At 33.3% G+C, this 18874-nt stretch overlaps 5 protein-coding genes across 6 annotated transcripts in view; 3 read left to right on the top strand and 2 right to left on the bottom strand.

Annotated features, from left to right (window-relative positions):
* LOC144842038 (DNA polymerase alpha catalytic subunit-like) overlaps nt 1-1374 on the top strand; it is a 45975-nt gene extending 44601 nt beyond the window's left edge. For both annotated transcript variants that reach the window (XM_078698378.1, XM_078698377.1), the window contains one exon: nt 247-1374. In XM_078698378.1, the coding sequence (XP_078554504.1) occupies nt 247-398 (152 nt within the window). In that variant the 3' untranslated portion in view covers nt 399-1374. The remainder of the gene's footprint in view (nt 1-246) is intronic.
* Nucleotides 1375-1660: 286 nt separating this feature from the next.
* Nucleotides 1661-10555, top strand: LOC144843743 (glutathione reductase, mitochondrial-like). Its single transcript, XM_078700666.1, has 10 exons — nt 1661-1925; nt 2414-2529; nt 2842-3044; nt 3657-3711; nt 4287-4386; nt 4858-4944; nt 6993-7124; nt 7338-7449; nt 8659-8790; nt 9392-10555. The coding sequence occupies exons 1-10, from the start codon at nt 1749-1751 to the stop codon at nt 9673-9675; spliced, it is 1398 nt and encodes a 465-aa protein (XP_078556792.1). The 5' UTR covers nt 1661-1748; the 3' UTR covers nt 9676-10555.
* A 290-nt stretch (nt 10556-10845) lies between these two features.
* On the top strand, nt 10846-12917 carry LOC144843428 (uncharacterized). The gene is made up of 4 exons (XM_078700213.1): nt 10846-11423; nt 11619-11690; nt 11928-12068; nt 12304-12917. Exons 1-4 carry the CDS (start codon nt 11084-11086, stop codon nt 12915-12917), a joined length of 1167 nt encoding a protein of 388 aa, XP_078556339.1. The 5' UTR covers nt 10846-11083.
* Nucleotides 12918-13530: 613 nt separating this feature from the next.
* LOC144843017 (uncharacterized) lies at nt 13531-14061 on the bottom strand. The gene has a single exon (XM_078699657.1). It carries the CDS (start codon nt 13954-13956, stop codon nt 13555-13557), a length of 402 nt encoding a protein of 133 aa, XP_078555783.1. The 5' UTR covers nt 13957-14061; the 3' UTR covers nt 13531-13554.
* A 71-nt stretch (nt 14062-14132) lies between these two features.
* Nucleotides 14133-14899, bottom strand: LOC144843429 (uncharacterized). Its single transcript, XM_078700214.1, has 2 exons — nt 14465-14899; nt 14133-14292 (listed from the first exon to the last, which is right to left on the bottom strand). The coding sequence occupies exons 1-2, from the start codon at nt 14818-14820 to the stop codon at nt 14133-14135; spliced, it is 516 nt and encodes a 171-aa protein (XP_078556340.1). The 5' UTR covers nt 14821-14899.
* Between the last annotated feature and the right edge of the window lie 3975 nt (nt 14900-18874).

Genomic DNA, 18874 nt, shown 5'->3' on the forward strand with positions numbered 1-18874 from the left:
CCTTAACTTACAGTACGAAAGTTGGAAACGCTGTCGAAAAAATCCATAAAAGCAGACTACTTAAAAAATGGTAAAACATTCGGCGTATTTCCAAAATGTTTAATAGAATCTGCTTCTGCCTTTTCAAACTTTTTGTTGAGTTGTTCCAAACATCTACATTCTTGCTTGGTGACTTTAGTCAGGGTATAGTCATTAACTAGGCCAAACTTTCTAACAGAAATTTATAATTTTATAATTATTTTACAGGTGTGACTAAACAAATTTTTGAAAGAAATCTTGAAGTGCGCAATGCATATGACAGACTTCTACAGACAACAGACTGCGCTGTTCGACAAAGTGGTTACTCGGAGGTTAATCTCAGTCGATTGTTTGAGAATCTTTTTACAATCAAAGTTTGAGGGGATTTATATACAGTATCATAATATTCAGTATGCAAATAATGAATATTTTTTAGTGGAATTGATATAATATTTTCATCAATTGAAATATAGACTTTCTATTTTACAAAGCGATTCCAACCTGTACATCAAATATTTGTTTTATAACACACCTTCTGACTAGGCTGCATAATAGAGAAGTTACAAAAGGTGCACGCTCACAAGTCGTGAGATAAATAAAAAATAATACAGTACATTACATTTAAACCAACCAATAAAATGGTGTGTTTTTATATGCAATAACTAAATTAAGATTTAAACATCAACCATAAAGTATACGGCATAATTTTATAACACACTGAAAACCTTTGCCATATTTTCTTGATTTTGTTTGCGACCCCTTATAATCTTGGTGGATGTAGCATTTTGAAGGGACCAGTGTGTGTATTAACCTTTAGGGATTTTGTGGTTATGCATGGAAATGGTTACAACATTTTTTTATAGCCTTCTAATATAATAAATTATCAAATTGTGTTGATTGATCTTGAACATGTAGTATTTCTTATACCATAGATGTTTTTTCATGTAAACTATGTGTTTGGGGTGTGGGGGGGAATTTGTTAAAAAATGATACTACTGTATATCTAAAATGATAATGAATAATGTTTAATTGGTTGCTATATGTGAGGAATAGACTAATTTTTAAATAATGTTGAACATGTAAATATAATTATAGCCATGGATTAATTGTCTTAAAATAAAATTGTAAGGATCCCCCTCCCCCACATTAAATTTCAACTGATATTTTTAGTCTTAACCATCAACAGAGTTCTTTCTGTTGTTATTCTTTGTGTAATAATAATGTAATTTTGCTCAGAATTTAAGTTCACTTACTTGAAAATTGTAAATTCCCCAGAATTGTTTAATAATAATATAAAATACTGAATACTTCTCTATGTGTATAGTTTTCGTACAATTATTAATAAATTGATGATTACCAGAATACTTTTTTTAATCTTGTGTTACATTTTGTCTTAGTTTAGAGTGTTTATCATCATCATTTTATCATTTAATTATTTTCTTCTCAGCACTTTCAAATAACATATTGATGGGATATTTTCCTGTTTTTCACAATACTTGGACTTTTCTGTGGTAGTCATGGTACCTTAATACTGTATAAATAAACCAAGTCCCAATTATTAAATACAGCAAGTATTTTATGCAAATATGAAAAATCACGTGGGTAGATATGGTTGACTGCACATATATCCAGGTCAAGTACTTTCAGATTGTAAACAATTCTAAGCCGCCGTTACTCAGCAATTTTTGTTAACAAAACGATACCGCACCTAGCTTTTAGGTTCATTTCAGATGATCAATGTTTTAAAAAGACCTTTTTCGTCGACAAGTTCAGTAATGGCAGCAGTCAAAAGCTACGATTATTTGGTTATCGGTGGCGGATCGGGTGGCATTTCTAGTGCACGCAGGGCTGCAGAGTTTGGTGTTAATGCTGCGGTGATCGAGCACAGCCGACTGGGTGGAACATGTGTAGGTAGCCTAGCCAAGATATCATTGTTTAAATATAGTTCTATATCCTTAGAAACAATATATTGTATAGTCTGGGCCTAGAGCAAAATAATCATAAACTACAGTTAAATCCACATGATGATATAGATGGAGGCCATCCAGTCCAGTGGTGGGGTGGGGGAAGAGACCGAGAAACAAAACTAGAAAATTTTCTATGGAAGGAATAGTTTACAGATGAAATCGTTTGCAATAATATATTCTGGTATTTTGTATTAGAGCTCCATAAGATATGCTTTATTATTGATCTTATCGTCTCACCACCATCTTTTTTATTCCAAGGTTTTATGCTGTGTTTTCCATATTTGTATACATTTTTAGTGTAACAGCGCTCACAACCGGTTTAAACAAATTTAATTAAAAAAAGTACTGATGAGTACAGCCGAGTCACTGAACTTCACATCAGTGCCACACAAACAGATAATGGCACATACTAATTATTTTTTGTACAGGTGAATGTAGGATGTGTACCAAAAAAAGTAATGTTTATGGCTGCAATGCAGTCAGAGATGCTGCATGATTCAAAAGATTATGGATTTGATATTGAGAAGAAAGGATTCAACTGGAGGTATGAAGTTGCCCACCTGAGGAGACCACCTCCGGACTAAACCTACTTTAAAGATGTTGTCCCCCCGAAAAAATTATTTTCAAATGAAAACTTTTGTAAATTATTTTTTAATCTTGATATTTAATTAAAATCTGTGATTTCTCCTAATACTGTATTACAAAATCTTTAGTATTATGTTTCCAATGACAACTTAATAAATTTCAGATTTCACGATAATTACTATAAATAATTAAATGTAAAAAAAGTTTAAAAAATGGAAAAAGGATGATTTTTACAACATTTTACAACAAAGGTATCTTTTTTTTTTCAAAGTAAAATAAAACAAAGTCGTGATGCATACATTGTACGGCTAAATGGAATCTATGACAAAAACCTAGGAAAATCAAAAGTTGACGTGATTCGTGGCCATGCTTCATTTACAAGTGACCGATGCATTCAGGTCGGTGATCAGCTCTACACGGGTAAACACATTATGATTGCTACGGGAGGAGAACCGGTTGTACCTAACATTCCAGGTAATTAGCTTTTTTCTTACTACTGTATACTAAACAAAATCTACCGTAAAATTTCAAAACAACCTCTAAAAAAAATGCCCATTTTTACACTTGCATGCATTGTGGTCATGGTTAATCCCACTGAGGAGGCAACACAAGGATGTTAAGTGCAACGCAAGTAATTTGACCAAGCGATTGGTTATCCAAACTGTTGCTGGTCAAATTGCTTGCCTTGCACTTACATACCTGGTGGAGAGTGGAAACAAAGCCCAAGACCAATGAGCTTATTCTCTCATACATGTTAATTTCTGTCTACACTATCAAACTTCATGTGACAATAAAATGTTATTTTCCCATATAAGGACATGATAATGACATCACTACCATATTTGGGCACATTCACTAAATAGTGTGGACTGAGTTTTAGTTTAACATTTTCAGAGAAATGATTGATCAAATGCTGTTTTCAAATAATTATTAGCAATAGGCCTAGTAGCAATATAAAAAAGCTTTTTATTTTCAATATTTCATTAAATATTTTTATTATATACAATTATAATATATATTATATATATATTTTTTGATAATTATAATTTTATAATATTATTTTTGTTTACATTGTTGTATAAACAGGAGCTGAACTTGGTATGACAAGTGATGGCTTCTTTGAACTAGAAGATTTACCAAAGTAAGTACAATTTATGATTCTTACAATTTTAAAGATTAATTCAGCTTTGACTGCGATTTTGATATTAAATAAAATGAAAAAAAGGCATTGTAGGAATGAAAATGGTAAAATAAATAAAAGGGAACATAGCTCCACCCACTTTTATTGGCACACTTTGAACAAAATATTTTCATCTCAAACCTTGTTTACTTTAAAGATGTATTGTCCCCCTGAAAAATAATTTAAAAAAATTGTTGTTGTTGAATAGGCCATTTTAATGTCACATAATAGTTATTGACTTCGACCAAAAATTGGATCGAAAAAAAATTTATTTACCTGAAAAAACTGGAATTTAACGCAAAAAATGGTCAAATTGGCTGCCAGCCAATGGATTTTTGGTTGAATTTAACCATTTATCATGTTATTTTATAAGTGAAAACATTATTTTTTCCGTTTTTTTTTCTACGGAAGTAATTCACTTTATTAAAACTACAAAATAACTAAATTTCATGTTTTTGGGGGACAATACATCTTTAAAGGTAAATTCCAAGAACATTTTAATGGTAAAATATATTTTGCTGTCATTCTTTTCACAGAAAAACTGCTGTTGTAGGAGCTGGTTATATTGCTGTCGAATTAGCAGGCATACTACAAGAACTAGGAAGTGATGTTTCTTTGTTTATTCGAAAAGAAAAGGTAAAAAATATCTATGAAAAGTGAGTCTGTGTGCAGACAATTACTCATTGTTAGATTCATCAAGGTCACATTTTTCAGTGGCTGAAAAGAGGGAAAATTGCCCTCACAATAGTGAGATGCCTATAGATGAGTCCTAAACACCACACTCCACCCAATGCTATAACACACATGCTTAACCCTCTAGAGTACTAAAAAGCATCAGCGTCTAAAAACCTGGGCATGCCTGTTACTATTATGTATAGCCTTGTGGTGTTTTAGGACCAATACAGTACAGTATGTCAATTGAGAATGAACTAATATTACCATTAGATTCTCACACATACAACAAATCATATTCCTCATATATTTTCATATATAGAATGACATGACAAATTTATTACAGGTATATTATCCCACTCACGCACAGTTCATGGATACATTAATATTCAGCATTGAAAATCTGTTTTTATATTTAATCCTTTTTTTCCCCAGGTTTTGAGAACCTTTGATAGTCTGATTAGTGACAACTGCACAGAAGAAGTAAAGAATTCAGGAATGAATTTAGTAACCAACAGCACTGTAAGTATGCATACTCAACTCGAGCAATACCTTATTATAATTGTTGGTATTTACATAGTGTTAACATACTAAGCATGTATCTATATATAAATTATGGTTAATTCTGACATAGGCGAGCACAATGCAAAAACTTCGGTACAAATCTCCGCCTTGGATACCTACCTTATCTATCTGAGATGTACCGCGAAACGTAGATTTGATAACATTAGTGTTCACATCGACGCTATTGTTCCATGTTTCTATCTTAGGAAGATATTATAAAGAGTTTTTTAACAAAATTTATGATTTCAACATTAGATTTTCACCTCAATTTCAATTCTTCCCGGTCAAAGTAATTTCCGGGTTTAAGATAAGTTCACCTTGCAACAACCTGGTGTCAAAAATTTTCTCTCTTTTATACACAAGGGAGCAGTTAAAATAATAGATTTGACCCTAAAGGTGACTGGAAACAGGCACTTTCCATCAATCAATACAGTGTCCCTTTGGAAGACGAAAAAAAAAATCAGATAGTAGGACTGGAGCTTAAGTTGGCCATTAGTCATAGCCATTTCAGTTTTTTGTTTTTTTTTAAAACATACCGCGCGTGTGAAGGTACAGTAGTTAAATAATAGGAATTATACTGCAAATTAATAAAGATCAAATTAAATATACGCCATAAAGAATCAGAATATATTGTGGGGAATAGTATTATATAATTACATAGGGAGATTTGATGATAAGACATTTTTCGAGTGAAATCCCGATAGCTGAGTTTTATTGAGTAAGCTTGCAGGAATAACTGTAGGCTATCTTCCTGTGTCCCGTTAGGACCGAGATGTCTGCCCATGTTGCAAGCCGTAATGTCTTCTTTCTTGGGCCCACTCTGTCACGGCAGTTAGTTTCAAAAGATGATTAAATTAAATAATGTATTAATAATTATTAGGATGGTATTCATTTGAATAAACGCCTCTCCAATAAAACATCACTTTGAATAATAACCCCCCCCCCAACCCAACTATCTAATAAACGTCCATCCACATATTAATAACACAATTATACTATTTGTAGTAGAATTCTCCGCACTGTTATCTACAATTTACCAAGCATTTGTTATTCTTTTTTAGCACTTTTCATATCTATTAGAGGATTTCATTTGATTATAAATGTTACCATATTATTAAAACTAAAAAATTTAACATATATCCCTCGAATAAGCACCTCCCTCAAATGACCTCCGCCTCCCCAAAGGGCCCCACCAAACAATAAAAACTATACTTTAAAATGTTATTAATCATCTAAAACACTGTGAAACAAAGTAGTTTAGTTTTACGAATGTCAAGCATTTTCAATAATGGTAACCGACAGAAAACGTATAAGGAGAACATTATCATTCCGAGAACCATCGTCTACACTTCCTAGAGGGGGAGCGAGCGAAGCGAGCTCACCCTCTAGTTAAAATAAACTATAGCAAAGAATATCCACCCAAAATAGATTCTATAAGTATAAATTAATTGATGCACAATCTTTTTAAAATGTGAAAGTCATTCATATTTGTGTGGTATTAGTTAAGCTTTAGAAACCATAATCTGTATCCTGGTTTGGTTATATGAGGTCAAGGTATACATAGGCATTACTTTAATATTGATGTATAGTTTGGTATGTGATGTAAATACAAATAACAATCCTGTTAGTGCATGCACTTCATGCACAAATAACAATCACTGCTCCCCAGTTTGAGTATACTCCCCGCTGTGAGCATGCACCCCAGTGTGGGCTTGTACCCTGGAGTGGAATCGAATCCCAGTAAGAGTATGCACTCAGAGTAGACTTATACCAAAGTGTGAACTTTCACCCCAGTGATCATGCCCTAATGTGACTTGTACCCTAGTGTTGACTTCGTCCTCAGCGTGGGTATCCACCCCGTTGTATGCTTCAACCCTAGTGTGGCCTGGACCCCACCAGAAAAATGTACACAGTGTGGGCTTACACTCCAGTATGGATTTGCAGTGTAGCAATCGAACGTCTTTTGAATTAATGTCTAGACTAATTATTATTATTATTTTTTCCAGTCTGTTTCCTTATCAAAAGAGGCTGATGGTAGTCTGACGTACACTACAAGTCGAGGAGCTTTTGCAGGGTTTGATTGTGTCATTTGGGCAGTTGGCCGCACTCCTAATACAAATATAAACTTAGATAAAGTTGTAAGTGCATTATTTACATATATATCCAGGTATGGAATAATTTATACAAATTCCAAACCACCTGGAATTAATGTGTCCAGATTTCTTTAATCCGCCCTTGAAAATGAGCTCTGAAACCAGCCTATTTGTGGAAATAAAAGTCATTTTTTTATCTTGCACAAATGTAATGCAGTATTATATTATAATGTGCTTTTTACTGATATCATTTCTCAGGGTGTTGAGCTTACAAGTAAGGGTGACATCAAAGTTGATGAATTTCAGAACACAACTGCAGATAAGATATATGCACTTGGTGATGTCTGCGGGAAGTTCTTGCTCACCCCAGGTTTGTGAATTTAAAATATAAATTAATTTTTTCTATATTTTCTTAAATGTATGAATTACTTTGTTGATACACCTTGATCATGAGATTTGAGGTACAGGTATGTGCAATTCATGAATAACATTTTTTTAGTAATTTTAAGGAGGGATACTTTATGAGAAAGTAATTTCTCACCATTATTTGAGGTCACTTAAAATGTTTTTCTGACTTTGAATTAACCTTCATCTTCCTGATCTTGAAATCTAGGAGCATATACAAAGAACAAACACCAATTTCACAAATATTTTAAGATGGTGACTTTTCTACGACAACAATAAAATTTACACAATGCATGTTTTACAGCTGGTTTATGAAAAATTCTGTGGTTTCTGTATCACAAACATTTATAGTAACCTTTGACCTGTACATCACCAGATGTTCAGAAAATTAATTTCATTTGACCTATGAGACAGTGAAATGGTAAAGAATCGGGATTGGTATGCAAGAATTTTGCTTCGTCATTTTTACTGCTCGTCAAGCTGTTTGTTTTGAATAAATAACTAAATAATCTATGTCTAGAGTAGGGGACAGTCTCTCTGTGTATGCTGATTATATCGTGCACAGTAATCTAAATTTCTTCAATTCTAAAAATGAGGACCACAAAAGTACATTTATTCTAGATACCTGTACCTACATTTGTCATTAAAATTGTCTTTTTCTTCAGTGATAGTTTATTCGCAAGATAGCATGAACAATATATATCTAAACTAAAAAAAATGTGTAGAATATGTCTAGCTAATTTATCATAATACTGTATTATGTAAAAGATGTATAATTCTTAACATTTTGTTGTTGAATATGTCATTTTAATGAATAGTTATCGACTTTGAACAAAAATTGGATCAAAACAAATGTATTTACCTGAAAAAACTGTAATTTAAAGCAAAAATTATCAAATTAACTGCCAGCCAATGGGTTTTTAATTGAATTAAACCAATTATTTTGTCATTTTATAAGTAAAAACATTATTTTTTTCTCTTTATTTTTTCCACGGAAGTGATTACCTTTATTAAAACTACAAATAACATATTCAAAGTATGATTTTAATTGTTATTCATTTTTCATGTTTGTTAGAGAACAATACATTTTTAAATGAAAACATTCAGCACAATTTTGAAAAAATTAGCCCTCCTCAAACTTCGATCAATAAAGGTACTTTTTTTAAATTTTCAGTTGCAATTGCTGCAGGTCGTAGGTTAGCTCATCGTCTATTTGACAACAAATCTGATTGGAAGTTAGACTACAGTAACATCCCAACAGTTGTGTTCTCTCATCCACCAATTGGAACAATCGGCATGACTGAAGGTATGTGTTTGTTCTTGTTCTCATCTGTTTCATTCATATACGTATATACTTGAACAATTAACATGCAAGCATAAGTGCATGTTATATTTATTTTGGGTGTTTATAAAAGGTTGTATAAAAAGCAGATTTTAAATAAAAAATAAATAAAAAGAAAAGTGAAATTCAAAATTCAAGATATTTTATTGGTCCACTTAAAAAGGAAATTCATTTTGCTTGGCGTAATTAAGACAATATACAACTACGAATAAAAATACATAAAATTGCTAAAATGCTATAGGCCAATGTTACATGTATTGTATTCACATCCAATCTAAAGGATGAGGCAATGGGTGTCTTTGCCTAAGGATTTGTCATGCAAGTCCATTCTTAAAGTTACCATTGTGCCACTCTCATATTTTATTAACTCCTTCCCTCAATGAATCTGTAATCATTAAACTTCATTCCAACATTTAATAAATGTATGGTATAGATAATAAAAACTGTTCGGAATACAATATTTCAAAATGTATTGTACATTGTAGTATTAGGTACTTTATTTTGAAATATGTATGGTAAGTACACATGCTTTTGAGAATCATCTAAGAGTTTATTTTTGTTCTAGCTGAAGCCAAAGAAAAATATGGTGATGATAAAGTAAAAGTATACAAGTCAACCTTCACCAATATGTACTTTGCAGTGACCGAAAGAAAGCAGAAAACGGTTATGAAGTTGGTGTGTTCTGGGCCAGAAGAGAAGGTTGTAGGCCTACACATGCAGGGCCTGGGGGTAGATGAAATGCTACAGGGGTTCTCAGTGGCGATTAAAATGGGAGCAACAAAGAAAGATTTTGACAATACAGTTGCTATACACCCCACCGCTTCTGAAGAGCTAGTAACTTTGCGTTAAAAGAAATAATGTGTTTTTGGAATATAAAAGCTCTGTCTACACTCTTTATGTGAAAAAAATGTGATGTGCCCATATGGACACGATGACGTCATATCACTTTTTTTGTCAAAATAGTTTGATAGTGTAGTCGGAGCTTTAGAGACATGCTTAAAAAATTCCACAGGGGATAGTTCAGGATATTTAATTTTGAATGCATTCATTTGTACTGCCTTCAAATAATGTTCAAAAAGCACAAATATAAAAACTTATACACCACGAAAAAAAAAATCATTTTTGACTTAAATATTTACGGTTACTGCATAAAATATTTTTTTTTTTACTATTTTGTGTGACCAGCATGACAAACGTGTGATGGTTCAGTGCGTACACTCTCTCTGCTTTTGTCAGTGAACTGAATAATTAATCATAAATGCAAGATTACTTTTCCGATTTGTTTACAATTGAATCATCATGTTATCAGTATTGTCTCCCAAGTAGTGATTCCAGTGTAAACATACCTTTACTGGAAAGAGGATATATTTTGAAGATATTAAATGACTACGTACTAATCTTTTGATAAAATAATTATTAGTATTATTAACACTGCACGTACTATAAATTTCAAACAAAATTTACTTTATAGAGTTTAATTTATCATAAATTGTATTTTTTATAAATGTTTATTAGATAATAATAGTAACATTCCAAAGAATGATACCGGTAATGGTAAATGGTAGTTGTGAGTGAATTGTAATGTCCTTAGTCTGTCATTTGGAAATGTATACATTTGCCACATCAGTTTTAAAGGGTTCCATGTATACATTTTCTATTGTTTATTATAAAATGTAAACCTTTCTATTAAACAACATTGATATCAACCACACTTATATTTTTTGTTAGCGATAAAGCAGAACGAACATACTTGTTAATACTTTATTGATAATGTTGTTGCAAATGCTTTTTTTTACATAAACAATAGACATTTTAAATCCGGATCTACCATTAAAGAAATCTTGTTCCTTATAAACGAATGATGACTCACCGAAACAAAAATTTCGTTTACTAGCGATAATGCAGAACGAACATTCCCAAAAAGTGGTGCTACAGGGATTTGTTGATATAGGCCCTGTTTCTGCTGCCAAGTAAATACCGTATATTATACGGTATTTTTTGAATACCGTATATATACGGTATTTTTTTGGCAGCAGAAACTGCGCTCATAAAAAAAATACCGTATTTTGTATACCGTATTTTCTCCACAAAATTTGTGGATAAAATACGGTATTTACAAATTTATACCGTATTTTCTGTACCCCTTTCTGCTGCCAATAAAAAATACCGTATTTTTTTTGACCTGTGACATGAGGTCAACATCGTGTTGTGTTTTGATTTTTTGTCGCTGCGACAGTTGTTTAACACACGTGCGAAAATGTGGACCGAAGAAGTTACCGTTTTTACTATTAATTTGTGGGGGGAAGCGAAACTTTCAGGAAAACTAAAGGGTAATAAAAGAGACAGCACTATTTATAAAGAAATTTCGAACAAAATAAAACAGGAATACAATGTAGATTTGTCTCCGAAGCAAGTGAACACGAAACTTAAAACCCTCCGAAAGCAATACAACATTGCAAAGGACAACAACTCGAAGTCTGGGAGGGACAGAATTACTTGTCCTCATTACGAGGTTTTGGACCGAATTTTGGGAGATCGGGCCATAGCTGCCCCTCACTATCTAATGGATAGGAACCAGGCAGTAGGAGTTGCCGATGGTATGTACATTTTAATTTATAATTAAATAACTAGGCCTATAGCTATAGCCTACTATAGGCTATAGTAGTAGGCATGGAGAGCCTACCTATAAATAGGCCTAGGCCTAGCCTCGGCATGGATAAATTAAAAAAGAGGAATCGTGCTAAATGTACAGTAACAATAGTATTTTCCATGGATTGTGTTAATAAATATAGGAGCTGACGAAGAACAGCAGCATGAGGACGGCCCACATGTCGAAGATGTTGATGAAGAGAATGATAGTGTTGGTAAGAATTTACTTATTTTTCAAGGTTTAATTTAAAAATAATTTTTAGTGAAGTACGGTATAAATAAATATGCAACCTGATTAACATACACAGTAGTACTAGATTTGTGTTCAACAATGGTCATCATGGTTTTTAAAAAGAGCAATATATTGTAGTTCATTTGACAACAAAATTAATAATAATATTCTACTGAAGTTTAAAATTTTGAAATTAACATTTTTTATAAAATTGTACCAGTGACTGCAGATGATAGCCAAAATGACGAGGAATCTGATATTGATGATATACCACTACCTGATCAGGATGTTGAAGACGATGCTATTCCTGGACAGGCCAATCCTCACCAAGAACAACAAAGGCTTGCTAGAGAGAATGAAGGTTAGTAAAATAACTAATCTAAACCTAACTTAAGTAAAACAAAACGAAATAGTGGTTAAATTAATCCACTTCCTTATTTTAGTTTTCCTAAAGTTGTCTTTTTGTTATAAAATTAATCTACCCCAACATAAGGAAGAATTAATAATTTCCAACACAAATTGGAACATTGATATACAGCTTCCCACTCATTTTGAATTTATTCAGTTTTTTACAATTATTTTCTATAATTTGTTAGGAAATGAGCAGCCCCGTCGAAAGCGAAAAAAAACAAAATTGCAGGAATCTTTTGAAATGCTTTCAAAAGAGATGGCGAAGCAAGACAGGGAGGCAGAAGAAAGATATATGCGGCATTCTGAAAGGTCAGCACAACACCACCGGGATTGGATGCAACTCATGGCGCGAGAGGCTGAAAGAAACCGACAGGAAGACAGACAGAGAGACCATCAGAGGATGATGCAGATCATGCAGTTATTTGCACCACAACAACAACAACCACCGCCACAACCACAACAATACCACCACCACACAATGCATAGACCTACACATCAAAACTACTACCCAACAAACCAACAACAGGCAGAAAGTCAAGCTCATCATAGTAGAATACCAGCTCGCACTAGTATACCAGCTCGCACTAGTACACCACACTACACTAGTACACCAGCTCGCACTAGTACACCACATTACACTAGTATACCAGCTCGCACTAGCACACCACATTACACTAGTACACCAGCTCGCACTAGTACACCAGCTCCCACTAGTACACCAGCTCCCACTAGTACACCACCTCCCACTAGTACACCACATCACACTATCAGCAAAGCACCTGAATACTTTATTCTGTAGATTTCATGTTTTTGTTTTTCAAAACAACTTGTCTTTCCTTCTCAGCAACATGTAAATAATGTAAAAAACCACATTTATAATTATATTAGATATTTGTATTTTATTCTGTAGATTTAGATATTGCTTTATTTTATAAAAAAACATAGCATGTTTTATTAGTTATAGCATTAGTAAACCAAAATACCTTTCACTCTCAACATTGTAAATAAAAACAGTGGTACAGTATTTCATATTACTTAACTCCACTTTATATAGTAATATACCTTTACAACTCAAAAAAATGCAATAACATCGATATGTGCAATAACACATTCTTGCTTTAACTTATTTCATTCAGGGTTACTTGCTTCCGTCCAACTCTAAACTTATTTATATAATAATTAGTGTTTTTGAATAAAAAGTAAACATTTTAATTAGTTATCTGCAATTGGGATTGTCCTGTTTCTTTTTTTTTCTCTTCATTTTTGTGTCTTTTAAGACAAGGAATGACCTGGTTTAATATTTTTAAATATATGCATTATTTTTTACAAAACATCAAAAATTGCAGGAAAAGTGTCTTTAATGATAATGTTTGTATAGAACGGAAAGTAATAATAATTTAATAACAAATAAAATATTTTATTAAATAATGGAAAGTCTATGTCAGGTGGTTAAGTAAAGCATTCCTAATATCTACAGCACCTGGTTGTGGGTCGTTGTCACCTGCAACATCATTTTCTTGTAATTCTTGTAATTCTGGTAGTATGTCATCATACAAGTCATTCTGTTCTATGCAAAAGTTATGCAATATACAACAAGCATTGACCATCAATGGCACCTTGGACACGTGCGAGTCATTCCTACGCATCAGAATGCGCCATCTTCCTTTTAGAAGACCAAACGCACGCTCCACAACCATTCTGGCCTTGCTGAGTTTGTAGTTAAATAGCCTGTGCCGTTGGTGTTCATTTCCTCGTTGCGGAAAACCCTTCATCAACCATGGAAGTAGCGGATATGCTGGATCACCGATAATAAAAATCGGCACTTCCACGTTCTCCATGTTAACAGTGGTCTGTTAAATATGTAAAAATAAGAAATAAGGTTTTTATTCTGTAAATTTATTCATGAAAAATAATTTAATTTGCATACAACCTTCTCATCTGTCAGTATGCAGACATTTTCACTGATTTTCTTTTTTAAATGTGATGCTGTTAATAATGTCAGTTTTTAATTATGTTAACTGCTCGGGGATTTATTGTACATAAAACATAATCTGTTTCGACCACTAACCCTAGGAAATAGCTGACCGTTTTGACCCTTTTCAAATAATGAAGAGTTCCTAAAAACTCTGGCATCATGTACCTTCCCAGGCCATCCAACATACGTGTCTGTGAATCTGAAACCAAAAGGTTTATTACCAAAATAATTACACAATTAAACTATGTTTAAAACAAAAATACAATACTTGATTCGATTAATAAGTTCAACTTTAATTTGAAACATCATAGTTACAAAAAATGTATTGTTAGCCATGCAATAACACACACAGTACTGTAGTGCCAAGTTACCTTAACTTATGATCTACTACTGCTTGTAGTATAACAGAGTAGTGGCCCTTGCGATTGAAGTAGTCGGCTTTTGACTCTTTAGGTGCAAGAATAGGGATGTGTGATCCGTCAATGGCACCTGCACATTGAGGAAAGCCATGCAGTTCATTAAAGCCTGCTACAGTAGTGGTCAAGCGATCTCCTACTGGCCAAACAATGTAGTCATCGTACATGAGGTCTACCACTGCCTGACATACTTGCTTTATGGATCTGGAGACAGTAGACCTGTGCACACCAAAGAGATTTCCAATTGTGCGAAGGTCGCAACACGTTGAAAGTCTCCATAGAGTCATGCCAACTACATGCTCTACGGTCATCCCATTACCAAAGTTTGTTGCTTCTCTTTGCAAACTTGGCCGCAGTATTCCACATAGAACAGTAAAAGTGTCTAAACAAAATTTTAAATAAGTTAATATTGTTTTTTATTTCATAAATCACCATTGTTGTAAGTACTGTAGTTCTCTAGCCATTTCACTGATCCCACTAATCAACCAACTGATCATCCTAAACTAATAATAAAGCAACCCATCGTTTACGTAGCACTACTACCCACTGTAAAGTGCAGCAGTAGTAGTACTACTACTACTGTACCACAGTAATTTTAGTAAGTAATAGAAGACATAGCCTAGAAAACATTTTTACAGGCTAGGCCTGCCTAAAAGCTAGTTTACTTATTAATATTATTTAGTTAGGGGGTTGGAGGTTAATCCTCTAGAGCATGAGGCCCGGCCGCCTACTATACTAGCTAGTACTACGTACCCTACTTTACTTGACTTCCAGCCAAAAGATTTAAGGCCTCTAATTGTTATAATCAACAATAATAATAAATATAAATAATAATAATAATTACCTTTTGACATACGGAAATTTTCTTTCCACAAATGGGCGGTGTAACGATTGCAAACTGTTTCGTTCCACCAGTCTAAAGACACAATTGGGTTACGAGGTCGCCTAGCCCTGGCGCGCCTTCTAGGCCTCTCATCCATACCAACTTCATTGTTTGATGTTCCCAAAATAGCGGCTAATGTTGTTAGAAAACGTCTTCTTCTTCCCTGCCTGTGTATATGTTCTCTCACAACATCTCTAGTAGGCTGTTGAAAGTTAAGCGTAAAACTTCCTTCATTGCGACTTTTAATTATCGCAATCAAAACTACGAAGTTTTTCGTTACGTCTACCATGTTTATCGTCGGGACATGCAACACATGTGAGACATCGAGAGTGGAAATTCCTGAGTTACAGTGCGCACGCTCAGTATACTTAGGTCAAACACAGACTTCCGGTTCAAGAATGGCCGCTTGGGTAATAAAGATGAAATTTAACACGACCACCCAAGAAGTATTTTTAGCAGAAACGGGGTACTAAAAAATACGGTATAAAAAATACCGTATTTTATACCGTATTTTTATACCGTATTTTGAGCAGTTGCAGCAGAAACAGGCCCATAGATGAGATATAACTCGTGGTGAATTTAAGCAGATCATGTAAACAATACAAGATAGAAATGAATGATAAAGACGCTTGTAAATTTCCAATTGAACATTTTATATGACATATGAATTTTACTGATTTTCCATTACTTACAAACGTTAATTGAGCTAAATTATTTTAAAAAGGTATTTTCCAATTGTTTTTTCGGACAAGTCAATTCCCTATCTTATAACATTACAAACAAGTATGTAGTACCACTTAAGGCGGCATCACGTCAATGTTGTTGCAAAAGGTTTTTTTTTACAAAAACAATAGGCATTTTAAACCCGGATCTACCATTTAAGGACTCCTTACCAACGAATTGTGACGTCACTGAAAGAAAAATGTTCTATTCTCGATCAGTTGTCATGATAATTTTTTTATACGATCGTGTCATGGTTCTTGCTTTTGTTCTTAAAAAAATTATCAACTATTAGCACCGGTTTTCTTCAGTTTTTTACAGGCGTGTTAAATCATACATTATTTCTGTTTCAAAAGGCCGTGGTGGTATCGACGGTAATTGAATTTGGGTCTAACTTACGTAATTTTTTATGACTCTGTTGTGGAATATAGGAAATAAGATTAAGGAATTTTCTAGTGCGTTAGAGGAGAAATCCGTAGAATTATCTTCACTCATTTCCAAACGAATAAACATAAATAAACACATTGGAGTCTCTAGAACTAAATTGCCTACCAAACCAAATTAACTAACTCTCTATTACTAATAGTCTGGCTCGTTTCCAACAAATCATCGATTAAGTTAGCTATCCAGTTGTGTTTTTTCTCGCCCCAAACCAAACATACACGAGCGTGTCAAATTGTAGATGGACCACATATAAATAAACTAAATGTGTATGCTGTAAAGAGTATCCGGGATCAGCCTAATGATTTTCTACTCAGACTAGTAAATTAAACTATAATGATCGGCTTTGTGACAAGTTGTCTCAATTGAAACAAACCAAACTGATTCCGCGGCAATCGTTTAATTGCGGAATTGCGGAATTAATTGACATGACTGTCATTATTAGTAGGCTAACTAGATGGTACGCTAGCGAAGCGACTAATAGGTCATGCCCACATAATATGGTTCTCGAATACACAGTAATTTCAGCGGGAATTACTTTTTGTCACAAAATTTGTATTTGGACAAACCCAATTTGTGTTTTTTTATATAACATTAGGGTTGAGAGATTGGGAAGAGGATGGGTACAAAGAGGAACAATGTTTAAATATATTCTTTATCCACTCTCAGTAACGAAATATGTTTTCATGTTTTATAGGCCTATAAATAATATACTACTAAATACAGTAAAACATTTGCGATGATCCTACCCACTAGGAAAATTACAATTGGGCCATAGGACAACTACAGCTTTGGACAACTACGATTGGTAACCAAATTAACAAGCTGCTTCTTTTGGGCGTTGTACCACACTTTACATTTAACATTATTTGAAATTATTAAAATATCGACGTATGTACCTAAGATTTGTAGTCTATTTTGTAATAAGTGTAGCGATATTTATTTTTTAAGACAAACTATGAAAAACGATTTCCTCAATTGGCGCAGTTAGCTATGTTTTCATAATAGGAAGACTAAGAAATGTATGAACCTGTCAAACGGGGAGAGAGAAATCGTCTAATGTAATCAATTGATTAATAGTGTAGGTTTTTTTTTAATCTAAAGTAAAATTAGGAGGTTCTTTGCTGTAGAATACGAATTGGAATAAAATGAAATAAGTAGAAATGTTTAAGTCATAAACACATCATGGATATAATTATTCTTTAGGTTCTAAAAACGTTTATTTTCCTATTTTCTCAGGAGTGGAGAGAAAATGTAAAAAACAAATCAATTAAAGTTCATGAAGTAGTAACAGCCAAACCAATATTCCATTATTACTGGACTTGTAGTAGTAAACGTATAATGTCATTAAACAGCATGACATAAGCTCTTACGGTAAAACATTTGTTTGTTTTGAAAAAGAAAAGAGAGAACAAAATCGGGCCACTTTTATCGATATTAAGGGGCTGCTCCAGTCCCACTCCTATCTTACAACTAACCTCTAGTCCAACTGCTATGTCCTTAGGACACCTCTAGAACAACAACATTCTCTGAAAATCACACATACACCTTAGGTTATAAAGACTGTGTGATTGACTGGTGCAGCTAGGTAAACTGTATGTTCCAGGATTTATATACGGCATCTTCATGTCACACAAGAATAAAATAAGCCTATTATATTTCATTCAAGATTGGAATTTAATAGTTTGATCGATTCTCGTTTAATGTAAAATAACTGCTGACGATACGCATACTTATATTAAGATCAATCTCTCTCCCTATGTTTTGAAGTTCAGTAAGTTTTACAAGATCGTAATTATAACCTAAGGTGTAGGTGTCATGATATAGGTGTGGTTGTTCAGAGGGTGCATAGTTTTCAAGTTTCAATTTTTTCTTTTAATTTAACAGTCACTGTTATGCTATTTTTTGGTCAAATTAAAAGAACTGGTCTACTTTGCTATTATGTTCACTGGTCCCTAGATGTTGTAATGGGTCTAGACATGAGAGGAAGTTTGTATAATAAACATAGACTATAATCATTTGGCAATATTCCATGGTGTAGTAAACTTAATGAAGTTTTCCTATCAAACACTAAATATAAAAGTTTAACCTTCTCAGTTATTTTTAATTCCTTTTTACTCAGACACAGACAGTCACATAGTAGGCCTAATCTGCTTGTTTTTGTATTTTTATGAATGGTTTTTTGATATTTCTTGTGTGGATATTTTGATATATTTTATTGAAATGCTATATTTTATCTGTATGTGCTACCTGGTAAGAGGATTCACAGGCTCTTGTCATAGGGATTTAGTTCCCTTTTGTGTTTCCTGCCACTTTCTTTG

Source organism: Antedon bifida, chromosome 5 (genome assembly GCF_963402885.1).
Source record: "Antedon bifida chromosome 5, ecAntBifi1.1, whole genome shotgun sequence".
NCBI lineage: Eukaryota > Metazoa > Echinodermata > Crinoidea > Comatulida > Antedonidae > Antedon > Antedon bifida.

Excerpts from the sequence above, each read along its gene's own strand:
- LOC144843743 (XM_078700666.1), top strand. The coding sequence starts at position 1,749 with ATGATCAATGTTTTAAAAAGACCTTTTTCGTCGACAAGTTCAGTAATG. Across the intron at positions 1,926-2,413 it reads GCCGACTGGGTGGAACATGT|GTGAATGTAGGATGTGTACC; the intron begins GTAGGTAGCCTA and ends TTTTTTGTACAG. Across the intron at positions 8,791-9,391 it reads AACAATCGGCATGACTGAAG|CTGAAGCCAAAGAAAAATAT; the intron begins GTATGTGTTTGT and ends TTTTTGTTCTAG.
- LOC144843428 (XM_078700213.1), top strand. The coding sequence starts at position 11,084 with ATGTGGACCGAAGAAGTTACCGTTTTTACTATTAATTTGTGGGGGGAA. Across the intron at positions 11,424-11,618 it reads GGCAGTAGGAGTTGCCGATG|GAGCTGACGAAGAACAGCAG; the intron begins GTATGTACATTT and ends TAATAAATATAG. Across the intron at positions 12,069-12,303 it reads GCTTGCTAGAGAGAATGAAG|GAAATGAGCAGCCCCGTCGA; the intron begins GTTAGTAAAATA and ends ATAATTTGTTAG.
- LOC144843017 (XM_078699657.1), bottom strand. The coding sequence starts at position 13,956 with ATGGAGAACGTGGAAGTGCCGATTTTTATTATCGGTGATCCAGCATAT.
- LOC144843429 (XM_078700214.1), bottom strand. The coding sequence starts at position 14,820 with ATGACCGTAGAGCATGTAGTTGGCATGACTCTATGGAGACTTTCAACG. Across the intron at positions 14,293-14,464 it reads GTAGTAGATCATAAGTTAAG|ATTCACAGACACGTATGTTG; the intron begins GTAACTTGGCAC and ends TTTTGGTTTCAG.